The sequence below is a fragment of the Stegastes partitus genome, unplaced genomic scaffold, assembly GCF_000690725.1.
Source record: "Stegastes partitus isolate 25-593 unplaced genomic scaffold, Stegastes_partitus-1.0.2 Scaffold76, whole genome shotgun sequence".
NCBI classification, from domain to species: domain Eukaryota; kingdom Metazoa; phylum Chordata; class Actinopteri; family Pomacentridae; genus Stegastes; species Stegastes partitus.
The window spans coordinates 786714-805933 of NW_007577807.1; the positions used below are offsets into that span (position 1 = coordinate 786714).

General features: G+C 45.1%; 1 protein-coding gene across 8 annotated transcripts in view; it reads right to left on the reverse strand.

Moving 5' to 3' along the window:
• Window positions 1-19220, reverse strand: part of nlgn1 (neuroligin 1) — a 287188-nt gene that overhangs the window by 230759 nt on the left and 37209 nt on the right. Inside the window, exons 3-4 of one of the 8 annotated variants that reach the window (XM_008276544.1) lie at window positions 14536-14566; window positions 6489-6501 (exon numbers count right to left, since the gene is read on the reverse strand). The exons of the other annotated variants lie outside the window; for them this stretch is intronic. Coding sequence (XP_008274766.1) covers window positions 6489-6501; window positions 14536-14566 — 44 coding nt within the window. The remainder of the gene's footprint in view (window positions 1-6488; window positions 6502-14535; window positions 14567-19220) is intronic. 8 annotated transcript variants of the gene reach the window in all.

Genomic DNA, 19220 nt, shown 5'->3' on the forward strand with positions numbered 1-19220 from the left:
TCCTTGCTGATGACTGCAGGCATCAGGGCCACATGTATAAATCAATGAACTATGATTTCCACACAGGTGGGTTGTTCCAGTCATCTTGGAGAACTCCCTACAGCTCCTCTGTGGACTGATGCTGGGTCATGTAAGCCTGGACTGATGGGGCAGACCTGGGCTCTCTGTGGGGACCATCTGTTGCAGGACTCCTTCCTGTCCCTGGAGGCCCTCTATGAGTCTGGCTGTCTGTTTGGGTTGGTTGTCCTGCGGCAGCATCATGACTTAGGGGCTGGATGCTGGATATTACTTCTCTCCATGACAAAGACAAACCCTTAAACGTTGGTATTAATTGGGGAAGACGCTGAAATCATTCTTTAGACTAATGGTTGTGAACGTCACGGCGTTTTCCGACTTACAGCCCCGTGTAGCTTTTTTTTTTTCTTTCTGTAAATTATGACGAACATCCACTTCTGTTCCTCCCTCTCTCCCACTTGTTCTCTGTTCTGAGATATATTTTCCTGCTACATCCTTCTCTCCCTCCCTCGTTGCTCTGTCTATTTTTTGATGACCTGAGAGGCAGTGGCCAATGAAAGACAAAAGGTAAAATGGATATGGATTTTTCTCACTCAGCCAACCATCCCCGAGATGATTAAGTAGTTCATCAGGCAGAAATATAGAATTCTTCCCGGCGTGCTCATCGACCTGTCCTATAGATACATTAAAACGTCGGCAGGAAATCGTTGCAGGAATGCACCGCACTACGGAGAGACCGCGAGCCGCTCTGACTCCATTGGTCTCTGTTGCATCTTTGTGTGCTGGTGGGTTGAGCCCGGCGACCCGGCAGACACGAGTCCTGCTCAACACACATGAACACTCACACACGCTTCAACACATGACTGATGGAGGAGGGACTTCTCAACATGGTTTCTCAGTTTGGAGAAGCTTCGCTGCTGATAAACCACACAGAAGTTTAATCTGTCTTTTTGGTCATATGGGGGAGACGAGTTGCTAACGGTTAGCAGGAAAGCCGCTAGCAAATAGCAGCGTTAGCAGCAGAGACGACGGTAGAGACACTCCATCAGCGCCTGTTGTTCCCACTACGTACCCTCAAAAACAGCGTAACAGACCTATTTGTGGCGTAACTATTTCAGGCAGCAGCGTAGCGGGCCGTTGCCATGACGCTGGCGAGAGCCCTGATATCATCGGTGCAAATGAAGGCGGTTCTTAAATATACCGTCTTTATTTTGTGTGTTCGTCCTTTTCAGTGACACAGCAGCTCGATATCTGACTTTAAGAAAACTTTAATGTTGTCTTTCTACACACAGAGGACTTTGTTTGGTGAAATGCGGCCGAATTTAATACGTAATAAAACAAGTTGAGCTCACTCACGTCAACAGAAAAAAGAAAAAAAAGCCAAGTTACCAAGTTGTTTATATTTACAGAACTGACCAACACAGAACCAAAGCATGTATCCATCTCATAACATCCATTGTTTAAAGCATTCTGTCTAGTTTAGTAAAGAAACGAATAAAATCTATATTAAATGGATAATACAGAGTTTTCACCTCCCACTAAACCAACTGAAGTCAGACAACCATCGAGAATCTGCAGCACAAATTTCTACAAGACTCATTTTTCTACCAGCAAAATCTCATGAACACACACACACGCACGCACGCACGCACGCACGCACGCACGCGCGCACACACACACACACACACACACACACACACACACACACACACACACACACACTGGCTGTACTACGTCTTGTCGTGGTTGCAGTGAGGAAATCTGCATCCCACTTTGCTATGCACTCATACTAATGATCTAAAAACAAACCCGGTCCAGCTCCAGGACTCCTGAGTGACTCAGGAGGCCCAGCGATGCCGCCTCCGTCCACCCAAGGCCGGTGACATCTCCACCGCCCCTCCTCCATCTATCCGACACACACACACACACCAGAGTCGCCTGTCAGCAGCAAAGCATGCATTTAGCTGTTTCATTCATTCATCTGCTCTACGCGTGAGCTCTCTGCAGCGACGCCGTGATGGCGACGCCTGCAGGTGGCCGTCGGGTTGTAGGTGAGGAACATTTCCCACCAAGTCAGTGTGAGACAGGAACTAAACTGACGAGGATGACAGCAGAACCCGTCACTAAGTTACTAACCGGCAAATAAACGCCGATTGTGGTGATCGAGGCTCTGAAATGGGACCATGTGTGACATAAAGTAGTCATTACCTGTATAGAAGCACTTTATTAAAGAAAAACATAGACTTCACGACCCGGTTCTGCGTCACCGTGTGTCTGCTTAATGCCCACCTATGTACCAGTGCAGCCACTTCCACTGATAGTAACGGCAGCAAAGTGGTTCAACATCCACGAACGCTGACGTGTGTACCGAGTCTGAAAGCTGCAGCAGCTTGAAAAGGTGAGATTTACACCTGGAACTGAAACAAACCCACGAGTTTAACGCTCTGAGCCACAAACAGGTTCTGGGTGTTCGTCGCTGCCGCCACACTTTGACTGTTTTATATTTCTTACTGCAAAATAAAATCCTGCACATGTTTGGAAAAAGTCTAACTGTGGCTAGAAGTGGAAAGACTTCTGAATGCCTTTGGCCAAATAAAGTACATAAAATAAAACTAAGTTGTATGTTTTAATAGTCATAATAAATAATAAGTCAATGAACTAAATTAAAATCGACACGAGAAACGTTATTTTTCTTTCAGATTTCTACCAGGTGTCATCAGAACCGATAAAACAACAGAAAACAGGAAACAGTCACGATATCAAACAGACGTGTTGGTGCTCATGTTGAACTGGTTTTTATGTGTCTGGTATAAACGCAGTTCGGCTGGAAAGTCCCACAAGTTTAGTCACATGAGTCACAGCAGAGTCTTCATCGGCTTCATGGCTGTGAGGAATGCAGGTTTTTTATTTTATTTTTAATTTTTACATTGAATTTTTGTTTTCCTACAGACTCCGATCATTGCAAAAAGTTTTCTTTTGCCAAGTTTTTAACCAAGACTCACCGAACAAAGTGCTGCTGATGAAAAACGATTGAAGCTTCAATAAAGTGACACTGGAACGGCAGACGGGCCGTAACCGGACCAACGGAAGGTAAAATGTGTTCTGAACGTTTCTAAGAGATAACATAACTTGTCAATCCTGCTACCGTGTCTTTTGTACAGGACAGAACCGAGCCTGTGTCTGAACACACTGAATAAAGATCTGAAACCAGAAACAGGCGCTGCTGCTGAGGGACCCGAAGCCCAGACGTGTTCTGCATATGACATGTGCTTCATTATCTCATTTGTCCTGTTTCAATGTTTAAAGAACTGGGAAGGCATCGGAAGAAACCTAAGAAACCGTCCTTATGTTTAAAATGACAACAACCCGACTCTGGATTGTCTGAATGACTCAGCGTGTGTTCCACCACCATCATCATCATCATCATCGTCTTGTCTGATTGGGTTTAATCGATTATCTGTTCAACAGGTATGGAGACGGAGCTGCTCATATCGGAGCATCGACCAGGTGAGGATGAAGACGTGGAGGTAAACGCCAGGTGATCAGAGGGAGGAAGAGGAACGCAGTAGATGCTGTGGTGGGAGAGCTCCGGCTGTGTTGCTGAGACGGCGTCCACACTGACAGATCTGAGCAGCTCATTACTCTCTCACCGCCTCACACACACACACACACACACACACACACACACACACACTGTCCTACAGGTAATTCTGCTGTTGCCATGGAAGCCATCTCAGCGAGCCCACGCTCCGGCTATCAGGAGATCATAAGCCGAGCATCAGAGCCGTGTGGATAACCAGCATCACTAGTCTCCCTCTCTGCCTTTTGCTCACAACAGTAAGGAAGTCCTGATTTACAGCAGCGGATCAGCCTCATCACCGTTACCAGGCTGCTGCCAGCATCCAAACCTCGTTCCTCTCAGCGTAATCATCGTATGGAATTAATTAAGAGTTGGCACACGCTGATACTGTCATACAGGGAAGATTACAATAATTCTAACGGCCTCACGGCTACTTAAGGGGAAATGAAACAAGACGTCTGCTGAGGGGTTCAAACGGGCCACGGTGGAGTCTGGATCATCACATCATCTTCAGAGGAACGTCTCACCCGAGCAGCGCTGACGTGTGCCAATAAACAACAAAAACATAAACAACAAACAACAACAACTAAAGATGAACAACTAATAAAACTTCTGAAATATTGCAGTTTAGAGCAAATTGCATGAACGATTAATCTGCTGATTAGTTGTTTTTAGGGATGCACGACATCGGTATCGGTCCGATGATTGTCCAACACCGCTGCTGTTCCACAGATGTTTTTACTTTAATGTTCGTGGACTTCAACCTGTTCAAATCTGTTTGACTTTTGTGTCGTCATAAAGCAGCCTGTGTGGTTCTTACTGATGCTCATTTTTCGGTGTGAACAGAAACTAAACATCGGTTTTCGGTGACATCACGAGTTGCTTTGTTTGTAAAGTTGGAGAAAATGGTGAAAAATGTTGAGCAGTGTTTCTACAAAGCCAGGATTAAACCTGTAAATGTCCTGGTTCATCCACAATCTGACTTTAGAGGAAAGAAACCAGAATATAATAAACCAATCGATCAGTTATTAGCATCACTGATGGTCAGTGAACTGATCAATGAATCGCTGCAGCTGGAGTTGAGAATCCAGACTCAACAAAGAACTAAATTCATTTCATAACTTTGAGCCAAAGGTCTGTTCTACTGTTTAAAACATCCTTGACTTCAGCTGACTGAACTAGATCACATCCCCACGTCACCTCCAGCTCTGTCGGGGAATTTCTTTTATTTAATTCCAACTTTAAAAAGCTAATTCAGCCAATAACAGCTCTTCGACTGTACGGCCAAACGGTTCTGGGCTTCATGGATCAGAAAGGTAACTTTGAATTATCCCCACGTCCCCGTCAACTGATTTATTTTAACATAATCAAAGCTGTGATAAAACTTTATTATAATAAGTAATAAGCTGACGTTCCTGAACCTGTCCAAAACATAAAAAACATCTTAACTGCAGCTTTAATGCGACCTGAATGAAGCTCAGCCGTCCTGTGCTTCACGGCCTCTTCAGCGCCGCTGTTGAAAGACGGTGGCGGGTTGGTTTGTAGTACCAGATACATCCTGTTCCCACCGCCGTCACCTCCGGGTACAAAGCCTTGTTCAGCACTGTGGAGGCGATTGTATGAACAAAACCAGCGCTTTGCTTCAGGAACCAAGAAAATCTGAGGCTCCACACAAACGGTCAGAACGTCCTACGAGCTACATAACGCGCTGCTTTTATCTCCTAGAAACGAGCTCGTGTGAGACGTTCTGGGGTTCAGGTTTGGACCGGCAGGAAACCAGGACGCTTATTAGACGACTAAAGATAATCCTCATGACTCAGCACTGCTGCGGTTGATGTTCGGTCTGGGTGGACGAAAATGATTTCAGATTGACTTGATTAAACCGGCAGCGTTGACCTTCTGTCGCCCCCCTTTGGCAGCAAGAGAAATTACAGCTGAACTGTCAACACGTGCTTCTGACCACTGATTCATTTAGACTCTAATCCTTCCTCTGAAGTTTGTTTTTCTATCTGGAGCATCAGAAAGTTCGATGCTTCCTGAGTTTTTTCGGCGATGGAGGGAAGCCCTACGCGCTGGCTAACCGGTCGTTGCTGGTTTAAACCCATCGCTATCAGTGCACCAGCAGAGCGATGCTGCCAGACTCCACAGACATTTAGCTGAAGGCTACAATTAGCTGAGGGTGAACGTTTTCTGCGTGAATGTGATGAACATACATTTACAAAAGTCTTGCACTGCAGCATCCGCCAGTCCGGCTCCAAACCAACATGGACGCTTCATGTCCCCCTTTAAAGCCAAACTCTACCATCCATCCACCCTGACCTCCTCCCTGCAGACTGAGGCTCCATCCCAACATCCTGCTACACCTTCAGACATCAGCCTGTTGGTGCACTATCAAACTATCAAACTGTAAAACTCCTCCTCCACGTCTGCAGAAATAAAAGCTCAAACAACAATAATATGAAGATCATTTGCAGTTTGACTTTCCTCTGGAGTGAAACATCGTTTCAGTAACGTGCTAATATTTCCTCTTCATGGACAACATCGTCGGTGTGACGTGCATTATGTCACATTTCATTTCTCAGGTGCGACGTTTCACTTCCATGTAGAACGGTGTCGGTGTAACGTTCAGTGTTTCATGATCATGACTGAATACTTGAGCATAACAGTGCTGCTACTGCTCCATGTCAGTCTGACTTTAACTCACGTATTTCATTTCACTAATGAGTCGTACCTGTATTTGATGCCTTTTCTACTCTTTAGGCACTGCATGTCTTATGTTATATCATTTTGTCTTTTCCTCTCCACTCTGCTGTGGCCCGGTCGGACTCGGTCCCTCCTCCGTGGCTCAACGGGCCTGCAGAGGGTCGCTCTGCGGGTAAATGTTGCCCAACACTCCCTGACCTCTCCTCACGCAGAAAGGCCGATTCTCAGGCAGCCTAGTTTGAGGCTTCCTCCCCGTGCGAACCGAAGGCCAGAGTCAGATTTAGCGAGCGTCTCATCTCCACGCCGTCCGTCTGCAGCAGCATAACAATCAGCTGGATGAACAAAGGCAGAGGAGGCAGATTGGCTGATAGTAATAGGCTTATTATCTGAACCTTTAGCAGCGCTGCCTTTATTCACTCACTGTGGTCGACTGACAACTCTATCGGGGTAATTATAGACCAGATGCCCTCTCATCTCTCAGCTGTGTCCTAATGTTCTCAGAGCATCAAACCGCTGACAGGTAATGTGTGTGTTTAATCCTTAATTCTGCGGGTCAGATGGCGCGCATGGTTTAAGTCCAGAATCTGGGTAAATACAGCCGAGCGCTGGTTTATGAACAAGTACAGACGCTGAACGATGCAGCATCCTCACCACAGCGTTACGTCTGTTCTTATATAGTAATGGTTTAAAAACATCCAAAAGTCAGAATTAATTATTTTACTACGACTTAGTCTCACATATTGATGCAAATTTGCTTTTTTTAAAAAATGAGATAACATATAAATTACATTTTTTTAAACACACAAAACATTTATTTACTGTCATAAACTAACTATTGCACAATACTGAACATTTATCAGAAGCACAGAATAAAGTGCATTAACATCCACCCTCTGGCAGAAACAGGAGGTTTTAAAGGTTCTGTAAAGAAAATATTTTACGAAGATAAAACAAAGAACTGCTTGTTCTCAAACTTCGTCCTGATATTAGCAGTAAAAATAATTTCACTTGATGCCGGCGACGGCGTCCTTGTTGTCGTCAACTATTTACATGTTAAGCTACTTGTTTATCTTTTAAACAGATGTTTAATTAAATATTACATTTATTCTGCTCCAGTGAACACGACCTGCTTCATTTCAGGTGTTTAACAGCTTATTAAAGACAAAAATCACACTTTTAGTTTGTTAGCTTTGGAAAATCATCAGCGTTGGTTTTGTCTATAATTAGCATTTTATTGAATCAGTTGTGTATTAAATGTATGAATATACATCCACACAACCTGTAAGGACTGAGTCACTGGATAAACACTTAAATAAAGGTGAGCTGATAAATTCTGACAAATCTGCAAATGCATAATTCTCCCGTATTGCATTCTTTTATATGTTTGCACAAGTGTTACAGCTGTTTTTATCTTTTATCTTTTACCTTCTTTTTTTTTTTTTTCCTTTTTTTACTACAAAAAAATAAAAACAAAATAAAAATGTACTTGTAAATTGTACATATGGTCATTTTTGAATTGTATTTTTTTTTTCTGCTTGTTTTTTATTTCTTTTTTTTTGTATATTCTTATATAATTATTGAGTTTGTTTTGTGGTCCTGTGATAAAACAATTTCCCTCATGAATCAATAAAGTTTATCTAAGTTGAAGAAATCTGCAAATAAATGCAGTTAAAGTAACTAAATGCAGATTTTACTGAGAGTAAAACTGGAAGGATTTAGACTCAGGAGCCAACAGTCCTCCATTCCCATGACATGAACTAATTTCCAATATTTGAGACGGAATCAGTAAATGTGTGGTTTGTGCAGGAGGCCGACGGTTTTGTTGGCCTCCAGCTCAGGTTCACGAGTTCCCGATGCAGCTAAACAAGCAAAAAAATAAAACATGAACACGTTCCTACAGTTGAGAGTTTCCTGCCGTCTGCTTTGCTGCAGCAGAATCACAACCACGACCGCTAAAGCCCAGAAACACCACGATTAAACCCGCCATCTGATGCTACGGCTAACGAGGCTCGCTGTAAGGTGAGCGCCGTGCAGTCTGGACGTCTGAGCTGCTGAGCCTGAGCTCGAGGCAAACGAAACCTGGAGATGCAGGCGGATTCGCTGATCTGCTGCACAGCAGGAGCGTCGCAGCATAACGGGGATGGAGACGAAGAATGTGGAGTCTGGAGGCTAAACACTCTTAATAAAGGGTTCAGTTTCAGTGTATTATTATAATTATTATTTAATATATTACAACATTCCTGGGTCTGTATTTACAGATGTATCAGAAAACAAATCACATTTATAGACTTGTAGGTACATTCACAGCTGTTGACATCAGAGAGCCGCACAGGAGCAACAGATTTATCACCCAGGACGGATTTGACTTTCATGTTCAAGTCATGAGGAACCAGAGGAGCACTCGCAGAGCGCCGTCCTCCGCCAAGGCCGACGCCTTATCTCTCAGTTTTAAAGAAAGTCATTCAGATTTGCAGAGGGAATGTAATCGCTTCCTCCTCTGGCCGCGCTCCATCACTCCACCGCCTTTCATGAAACGCAGCAGCCCGCCGCTTCGTGTGTAATCTCACCGACAGTCAAACAGACAAATAGCACCGAAAACATGCCTCCTCCTCCTCCTCCTCCTGCTCCTGCTCCTCCTCCTCCTCCTGCTCCTGCTGCTGCTCCTGCTCCCAGGCCTGGGCGGAGGGACAGTCACGCTCCTGTAGACGGGTGCATACTGAGAATATGGTGGTGGTCAGCGCTGAGTCCTAATGAGGATCATACATCAAACCGCACACGCTCACAGAGGAAGCCTTCAGCTGAATAACAGAGACAGAGACGACTAAACTCACATTAACTACGGATCTCCTGTCTTGGAGTACCCATCCTGCCTCTGTCCGTCCTGTCTCTGGCATCTCATCTTCCTCCCATCTCACACAGACGTTGCTTCTCATAGCTCTCCCGTCACACCTTAAGCCTCCTCAAGCCTCCAGGATTTGGAGCACAACTCTCTTTTCTCCAGCCCCTAATCTGAACCTTTAATAAAGCACTAAGCAGTGTATTACGCTTCATCCAGGCTGTTCAGAATTCTGCCCGAGCGTCTCCAGCCTCTCGTTTTATAAGAAACCTTCAATATGCTGACAGAGTGAGGAGCTGGAGGAGGCGGCGGCGGCTTTACGCTAAACGACTACAATGATTTTAATAAATCTGTCAGCACAAACTTTCACTACAGCCGATGTGTCACATGAGCGAGCCGCTGCTTGATAACTGAAGAAAAGAACACAGTGACGGTCTGAGTTTAAGAGGAAAGAAATAAAAAATAAAAGGGAAACGATAAAGAGAGGAGCGATGAGAAAATGATGCAGAGAAGAGAGGTGAGTCGGGATGGAAATGAGAGAGAGAAGGAGAAGGAGCGATCATCTTTAAGTAACAAGGGCCCTTGTCTGATCCCACACACACACACACACACACACACACACACCCTCCTCCTCGGTGACTCAGTCGCCACGGCAACAGAGCAGAGGGTAAATCGCCGCGGCAATTGCCCTAGGACGTGTCGTGCATGGGAATGCCGAGTCCCCGCTGCCACCGCGGTGTGGCACAGACGCACACATCAGCATTGGCGGCCACGAGCGGCCCTCCTGAACCCCCCCGAGGCGCCCGGCCCGACCCGACCCGACCCGGTCCGCTGATGTCACAAACCAGCTCCACGTTTCCAGCTCCACGTGCACTCGCACCTCAGAGGAAGTGGCATACAGCGTGTGCTTGACAGAATGGTGTTTGTTTAGTATTCACGGCGCCCTCAGAGCGGATTGTTCTTTTCATGACAGAACTCCGTATTTGCTGATTCCATTAGCCGGGAAGCAGCGTTCTGCGTTTAAACACTAATTTGTCTTAAAAGCTGCTCCAGACAGCTTGACACGCTGGAGGAGGACGGTTTGAAGTCTGAAAAGTTTAGAACCCGCAAATCCTTTAGGGTGACACCCGTAAATTAAATGTCTTCGTATGTTGAAAGGACGGAGGCGCAGAATTCAACAATAAACAAACAGGAGGCTGAAGGAATGAACGCAGACGTCCTGCATCCATCAGCTCACTGACAGATAAAAACAATATTATATGTATTTAATTATTTCAGAATTAATTATGTTTTTTTTTCACTGCTCTGTCTTGTAATATTAAATGATTTAATAACATTTAGTGTTTTTTCCCCAGATTGTCTTTTTAATGAAAGCTGATTTCACATCAGTCGTCTGCTTTACACGCTGTTACAGGTTGTTTTCTATCTGCTCTGTAAAGACGGCTCTTTTGAAATCAAAGATATTCAGCTGCTGTGAAGCATCGAAGCTAAAGAAAAGTATATTGTTCTCATCCAGCCTGTTTGGATGCTAATTTTCAGCAACAAAAAGCTCAAGTCTTTAAACAAAGAAAGATGCTGTTAAAGTGAGAGAGGCATCAGCTAGCTGTGTTCATTATAAATAGTAAGACCAAAGAAAGGCTGATGGGAGAATACAAGAGGAATATATGGTAGCTTGTTCCCCAAAAAACAAAAATAAACTTTTAAACTGTTCTATGATGTGATCACCAACATACTAATACAACACATTTCAATAACCATTTAAAACATTTATGAGGCTCAATATTGTGTGTAACTGAACCATTTAAACCAAATCTGAGCAACAAAAACATTGCCCGAATCACTGGTCCTCAGAACCTCATCCAGGCCCTCAGAACCTCATCTGGGCCCTCAGAACCTCGTGTTGAACCGCTGCTGGAGAAAACTGCACATCGGACAACAAATCCAGCAAACTAATGACACACAGGCGCAAAGAGCAGCACATGAAAACAGCCAATGAGACACAATAAATAATAATAACAAGAATAAAACACCTGCACATGTGACAGTTTGAGTCTTAATTTGAAAAGTGGAGCGGGATATATGAGGGAGTAAATTAAAAGAAAGCAGAAAATAGCATCACAATGGTGGAAAAAAAGAACATATAGAAAAAAAGAGAAGTGAAACAACTCATTCAGTGCTGCTGCATGAAATCACCAAAAACCAAACACTGCAATAAAACCAAAACCTGAGCTCAGCCTGACCCGTCTCAGATGGACCGGGTTCATTAGAAGCACCACATGATGACCTGCTGCAGCCTGCAGACACACTAACGCTGTATTCCTCCCAGCAGAGCTCCTGCATCACAAACATGTGACCTCACGTTAGCCAAGCTGACGGCAAACAGCTACATGAAAGCCTCACGAGCTCTCACAGCTCAATCAACCAGCACGCCTGCAGTGTTTCTGGACCTCCACCCACCGTCACCGGGTCTGGGCTCCACGTTCCAAACGCAGACGCAGTTTGAAAGTGTTGGAAACCAGACAAGTGTCAATGATATCAGACAAGTCCCGCCGCAAACAGGATGAGCTACGCTGGAAAATGTCAAAGAACTCTATCCTGACGCGCCACCGTCTCCCTCACATACGTCTACGGACCGGTCCACGGCGGCCCGTTGGATTGGAACCGACTAATCCAGGTGTTTTTATGAAACCCAGTCTGAGGCTTTGCACAGTTTTCCAATATCACAGACGGGTATTACTGAGGTCAGCGTGGTTGGAAAACATCCCTGGACTACGCGCCCACTCCAGAATATCTGGGCGCCACATTTCTTATTTATTTTTTTATTCAAGTTGAAAAATAAGCTGCAGTTTAAGTTGAAAGGAAAACTTTGGTAAAGGCGGATCTTCAGAAACAAACATTAGATATATTAAAATAAATAACATACAGTGCAGAGCAATACAACATGTTCCTGGAGAAACACACAAAGAAGAGAAATCGGTTTCAAAGTGAAGTGCAGATAAGAGCTCTGTGGGCCTTGAGGGAATTGCCTTGACTCACAAACAGCATATCAGACTCGGTGCTGATGACTAAAGAGGTGCCTTCCTCTCAGAGCTGTCTTTACAGCAGCATTTCTCCCAATACTTCATGTTGTCAAGCCTCGGCTGTTTAGGAACCCTTTACCGTTCATAATGTGCATTGCTTGACTTTCAATATTAGATTTACTGACGCTCTGCTCGACAATGTATGCCGACGTTTCACTGACTGACACAATGTCCGCAGAGGGATCCGGACTGTGTGTGTGCTGCTTATTTATCGGAGTCTGCTCAGTAAACCCAAGACCCCTATTCAGGCCCGGAGGTACAGATGCAATAGATATCGAATAAAACCTCTGAGCGGGAGAAACGGCAATCAATTGCACCTCAAGCATCTGGAAAATATGTATTAGAGGAAAAAAATACGACTCCATCCCGTTCGGGAACAGTAAGATTTACAGAAACCCGGCGGCGGCGGCGGCGGCGGCGCTCCTGTAACCTTGTGCTCGCCGGCCTTCTCCTCATGAACACATTCCAGGAGCTTCAGCGAGAAGAGCTCCTCCAGTTCCTGAGAGAAGCCTCGCTTTTAGAAAACTGAAAGACATTCATTCACATGACTTATGTATCCCACTTACACATCTCCCTTTAGAATGTAAATCTTTGACTTAATTGTCATTTTTTTCTCATCACTCTTTAGACTCTGCTCCAGCAGAACGTCACACCGCCTCAGAGCTGTACCTTATAGTAAATGGCTGTGGGTTTCTTGCATATTAATGTCCCACAGGGATCATATATTTTGCTCCCGCATCACTGGAACAAAGCAAAGCCGCCCACAGACGGTGAGGAGACGGTTATATCGGGACTTGTCCTTCTTGTCACTTCTTGTTAAAATTCTGCTTATTCAGGTGGCCAAGAATCAATTAATTATCGCTTAGAAGTCATTAGTTTCACGCAAACTCTCCTCCAAGTAGGAAAACAATCATCACTGTTAAGGCTTCATTAGCTCACCCTTTTTTTTATTTTTCTTCTCCCCCAGACAGTGTTTAAGTTAAAAATGATAAGTCAGGTCCATGACGTTCCTGTCAAACGCTACATTAGATACGTCAATGTGATGAGGCGAGGTGAGGAATGATGACAAAGACGGACATTTCTTCATCGTCACTGGCTGTGGAGACTTAATCAGTCAACACCGTCCGGATGTATGACTGGGGGACGGCGCTTAACGTGTCATCACGGTTAAAACGGTTCATGTAGTCACGGACCAGAGACAGACGGGCTGACTGTGGATTACAATGAGGTGTGTTCGTTTAGCTCGTTTAACAGCATGGACGGTGGATTCATCGTTAACACTCTGAACCCTGAAACCTGCCAGGAAGTTTGAAAGGCATGTGGTCTGAAAAAAATAAAAAATACACCATTTATCAACGTGGAACCTGCATAAACAGAATAAACACAGATATCAGGCAAGTATTGTTATTATTATTATTATTATTATTATTATTATTATTATTATTATTATTATTAATAAAGTCTGAGGAGTCACTGTCAGTCTTAACACTTGGACAAATGCCGTACCTGTTGACTCCAGGTGTGTTAAACATTTTTGAATAATCAAAGATATGCAGCTTTTTTTCATGATTAATTCCATTTTAACCTTATTCAGGACTTTTGGGGGTCTGTTGGTTTAGGTGACAGGTATTGGTACAGGTTTATGTTTTTTATTTTTGAAGATTTTTTAAAATATAAAACGAGGGACATTTGGAACCGAAAATGCGTCAACTTAGTATAAAAGTCTATAATGAATACCAACAAATATTCTTTCTCCTTCTATGTACGGCACCATGAAAGTCCTGGACAGGGTGAACTGGGTCATCCAACACAAACGTCATTCCTGAGTTATTTTTCTACGTCTGGCTGTGACTGTGCTGTTTCCACAGAAGTGCAGGACTTTATAACTGCTGTTAAAAAATGAGCCCACAGTGAGAAAAAAACCCAGAAACTGCTTTGGGTTCACATGAAACAGAGACCTGCTGATATCTACGCAGCACTGATGCTGATTGGCTGTTTCAGAACGATGGCCTGCACCATTGATTTCACTGATAATTGACTAAAACGTCAGTCAGATAAAGGATAAAATAAAGGAAGGTGGACTGAAGTGGAGGATGGAGGGCAAATACACGCACAGTCTGATTGGATGTCCAGTGCACGGCCATTTAAACTACACGATCCACAACGCAACAGCAACCAGCGTTATGTTTGAAAGGTAGAAGGCATCTATGACAAGCCAACGACACGACGAAGAGCCCAACACATGTGAAACACCGACCAGTGAAACTCCCATCTAGCAGCGTCCATCTGGATTCATGTGGCCTACATGCAGTTTTCTAAACGTCCAATATGCAGAAACGTGTGTGAACAACTCTACGATGCAGTCATGTGATCTGACAGCACCATCCTCCTGCTCCTCCTTGTTCTGATCATGACGACACCCTTCTCTGTGGATGGTGATTCGGGCCTCCTTCGATCATGCAGGGTGTTGGTTTTTAATTAACTTCAGAAGGCTGAAGCTGCATTCTGCGTGTGCACTGGTGTTTAAAAAATACAATAAGAAACACAGAGCGTGGGCGGATAACGACTGGCACAAATCTGACTTTTTCTATTTTGTCGCAGTTAAGACACTAATTAATTTTATGCACAATATTCAATTAAAGAGCAAAACGAAGCTGCAGTGGGGCAGAGTGATGCTCGTTATGACCCCCGGCCACTCGCTAAGCCTCGACTGTCGCCCCATCTTCAGCCATCACTTCTTCTGTCCGTCCCCTGTTTCAGATCATGTTTCTCATTCATTCTCCGCAGCAGCTGCAGACTTTACTCGTGGACATCAGTGGCATCAGTGCAGCCTACTTTTTTCGGTTTTAGTCCTTAAAGCTGTTTATTTTCCAGAAGGAACCTTGAGGACACCATTATGGCAAAACAGACAAACAAGCTGCAGCTCCGTTTTGATCAGCTCTCCCTATATTTCACTGCCCGCCGTCGGTGGAAAGAACAGAAACCAAATTGGGTAAAACAAGCCGAATGTGGATCGCCTCAACAAAGAGACTGGCCAATTTGGGCTCCCTGTCAAACTGGGAAAATGAAAGGCAGCCGTGATAGGTGGTGGATTTAAACCTTAGCGGAGCCTCAATAAAACGCGGCGCTGCTTAAGACAAAAACACTGACAAAAAAATAGATAGTGTTGTCTGTTGTTTTTTTCTTCTGCTCTTGGACAATCCAATAACAAGACACCGAGTTCTTCTTGATGGCGCCACTGGCGTCAAAGTATTCGTGTAAATGGGTGAATGCAAAAAACTACTGGAAAGGTTGAAAAGAAAAACTGTTCTATCTCAAGAAAGCTTCACTTTCCAACTGAGCGTGAACTTGTTGCCGTGTTTGCTGGTTGAAGCTGAAGCGACGGCGCATTCCCTCTAAGCTGCCTACTTACACTGAAAACACACCAAATAAAAGTCGATCCCTGAGTCTACAGCGCCTCTACTTTTCTAATCTAGGCAGCGGTGTCACTTGATTGCAGAACTCGGCGCAGTATGAAGGATAAAGGGAGGATGATTGAGTTGTATCAACAGCAGAAGCCTTTCTTACCCCCTGTACCTGGCAGGTGATCACACTAGAAGAAGAAAAAGAGCAGGTAATTTGGCTTCTTTTGACTGCAGGCAATCCTTTGGTATTTTCTAAGAGCTTTGCACTGGAGCAGGGAGGAGGAAGGATAAGGAAGGTAAAAGGGGTCTGCTCAGACTAATTGCCTAAGCGGTAGATCAATATCTGAGCTAAGAAGGAAAGACCACAGCTCAGTGACGAGACAGCCAATAGGTCCCCGGAGTTCAAACGTTCCCCTGGGTTGAGATTTGTCATTCTTACTGGAGCAGGGAAGTTAAAATGGAGAAAATGGGGTGGATACTACACGATCGGTTGTTGACGATTTAGGTGATCTCGGGTTGGAAGTGCGGTCCTAGAAATGCTTTGGGTTTGGAAGGAATTTGGTGTTTCACAATCATTTTTATACGCATCTTCAAAACTCACCCAGAAAAAGCCCTCTCCATATCTCCATCTCATATGTTCTCCCAGTTTACACATAAAGCACAACCTAGTGAACCAGCCTGTGTTCAGCTCTGCTACCTGCTCGGACACATTAAGCTTCACCTCTTACACGTAAAACAACACATCCTGGGATTCTCGTGGGGTTCAGCGTGAAGCTGTGCATGCACGCAGCGTCGCTTTTCCAGTTTGATTTAAAAGCCTCAAAGCAACACCCAGTTATCCACACAATCATTTAATCAGAAGTTTTCTAGTTTTTATTAAAGAGGACCTCCTGTAGAGGCCAGTGATCATTAAAATAAGTCACAACTGAGTGTATGGTGGCTTCACACCCGTAATAGTCAAAGTCAGGCCATCGTGAAAATAGCTTTAAAATCTTCACCCCCAGCTTATTTCCTTTGAGGTGTTTCTCTGTTGTGATATATATCTAGATGAGGGATTGCACTCGGTGAGAACATGTGGTGTGTGTGGGCAGATCGGCGTTGCAGAAATTATGCTCCACAGCGAGCTCGCTGAGGAGGACGTTTGCACAGCTATGATTTCCACGAGTGTGGACTCAACACAAAGGAGGGAAATCAAATAGCAATTGCCCACGACGACATACGGCGAACATCATTAATTCCTGTTTTTGTGTGTTGACAATTACCCCGTTCAGAGCAAAATAACTCGCTATCGGAACGCTGAATTTCCCCCGTGTTTAAGTGACACCACCTTCCCCAAACAAAAGGGAATTCTCACTGAACGCGTTCAGCATTCCTGCTGCGAGAGAGCAGAGAGGGCAGGAGGTGGACGTCTCTCCCTCTGCCTCCCGAGGCTTTGGAGGGATCTAGCTGGACAAAGGCGGGAGGTGTTCCTGCAGACTAATTGCCCAGAGCATGGCAGGGTGATAAAGCGGCCGGCCAAGCGGAGTGGCGGCCATGGCAGTGAAAAGACCCCGCTCATAGCAACATCATAAAAGCTAATTACCGTCATACAAAGAGACGCCCCTGCCATTGTGCCACTTCGAAAGGAGCGCAGAGAAAAACAGTGAGGGAGCGACAGATGAAGTGAAAGGACCTGCAGCAATAAAGACTTAACCAGTAACAATTAGTCTCCAGCGCCGCTAATGAGAACGCCGAGATAAAACGTGGGGCTAAATTTAAACGTAAGGGGGGTCTATAGCACTTCTCCAGGGTTCAATACTCTCCCTCGCCAATAACGGCTAAGTCCTCCTGGCTTCAAAGGTAAGCTGGAGAGCGAGACGGAGGCACAAATTCTTCTCCTGGCCCGTGTGGGTAATAAAAATCCTGAGCCCCGGTGGCCGGTGGCACCGGTATGAGCTACTGGGTGGAGGGATGCTCTCTGGGGAGACAGGTGGAGTGCAGTTAAACAGGCAAAACAAACGCCTGGAGGATACACTGCATACAGCACCGCTATGCAGATACATCATAGTGGGGCTGTAATATACCACAGGGGGAGGGGGGTATAGGCAATAGATATCTGAACTGGCCCTGGGTGTAAGAAATCAAACAAATATTGGGATTTGGGAAGATGGCCGCTGGTACGCTATAATTCAGCAGCAAATTGGCGTGGAACTGGTGGCTCGCCATTCTACAGCTCTGTACATCCCAGCAAGCATTACGCATTGTGACGTTAATGAAATGATAAAACTGAGCATTTCAGTGTGCGTCGAGCCACATTCAGGAGACTTGGACTAATCCACATTTGCGTGTTTGGCGTCGCCGGCTGAGTTTCGCCGTTCACAGACAGTCATTATGGTTTCCTGCCAGCTAAGCACACGTGTGCTGAGGCTGAGCGAGAACGCCAGCATGCTGATGTGTTGCCGCTCAGCGCTCTCTCTGCTCGGTGTAAAAAAAACAAACCACAGTGACATGTCCGAGATCGGAGGCGAATGGGGAAAATATGGAGAGAAAAGATGTCGTGGTGTCATTAAAATCAGCAGCAGGCGAAGAAGGGGAAGACCTCCATCTCCATCTCTCTCTGTTCAGCCAGTCATGGGCCAAGGGGTTATGTACAGATCAGCTAATTAAGGAGAAAGCCCTGATACAGTCAGAACCATTGGAGTGTGAGGCTGGGAGGAAGCATCGCGGTCGTAGCACATGTGCAGAACGCTCACCTACCAGCCCTATGAATGAAAGTCCCACCCAGCTAGACATTCATGCTTCTGGAGGAAGATTTTGGCTGCTTGTCGTGTGTCACATATATGTTTCCAATCAGCGTATCTTTGACATTTATTTTATTGGTTTATTGTCTGCAAACAGTCACATATTGGATGGGTAGGCAGCTTGGAAATGGAGGAGATGCTTCAAACATGTTGTAAAGGGTTTTAACTTTAACCCACGCCAGGATTTTTGTTCTAACTCTAAACATGTTTCGGTGCCAAACTTAACCAAACAAGTGAAGAACGATGGTCCCACACAGTCTCCTGGGTCCAAGTCCTGCTGCTGATTGATGCGTCCATCCATACTTCCAGCTTCCTGTCGAAGACGTTGTGGCTCGTTCAAAGGGGAACCTTCACCACTGTTTCCAAACTAAATCCTGTTTTCTTCAAAAAACTAATGGAGACCGCAGTTGTACAGGAACAGAACTTTTTTGCACAAGGTTGCACCGACACATCACCCAGACCCAGAACTTTTTCTTCTTTAAGCGGAACACTTTCCTACAAACAGCTTTACAACTTTTGCTCGAGCCAACAGGAAGCTTCAGGTGTGTTTTGCTGAGACACCAGTGGAAATGTGGAAGAAAAGCAAGACTGGAAGGTGGTCGATACACACAGACGCAGTGCTTCCTTCCCTCCCCTATACACCTGGCCATACAACATCCAGACATGTCACAGAGCCCTCAGAAGTCTACCTGCATCCAGCGGTGAGCAAGCGGATTCTTTGATAGTGACATCCTGGAGAGAAGGAAAGAAGCAGCAATTCCAGCAGGCCCGGCCTGTAATGAGGGGGCAATGAGGTTTGAAGCTGCTCATTACCGACACCTC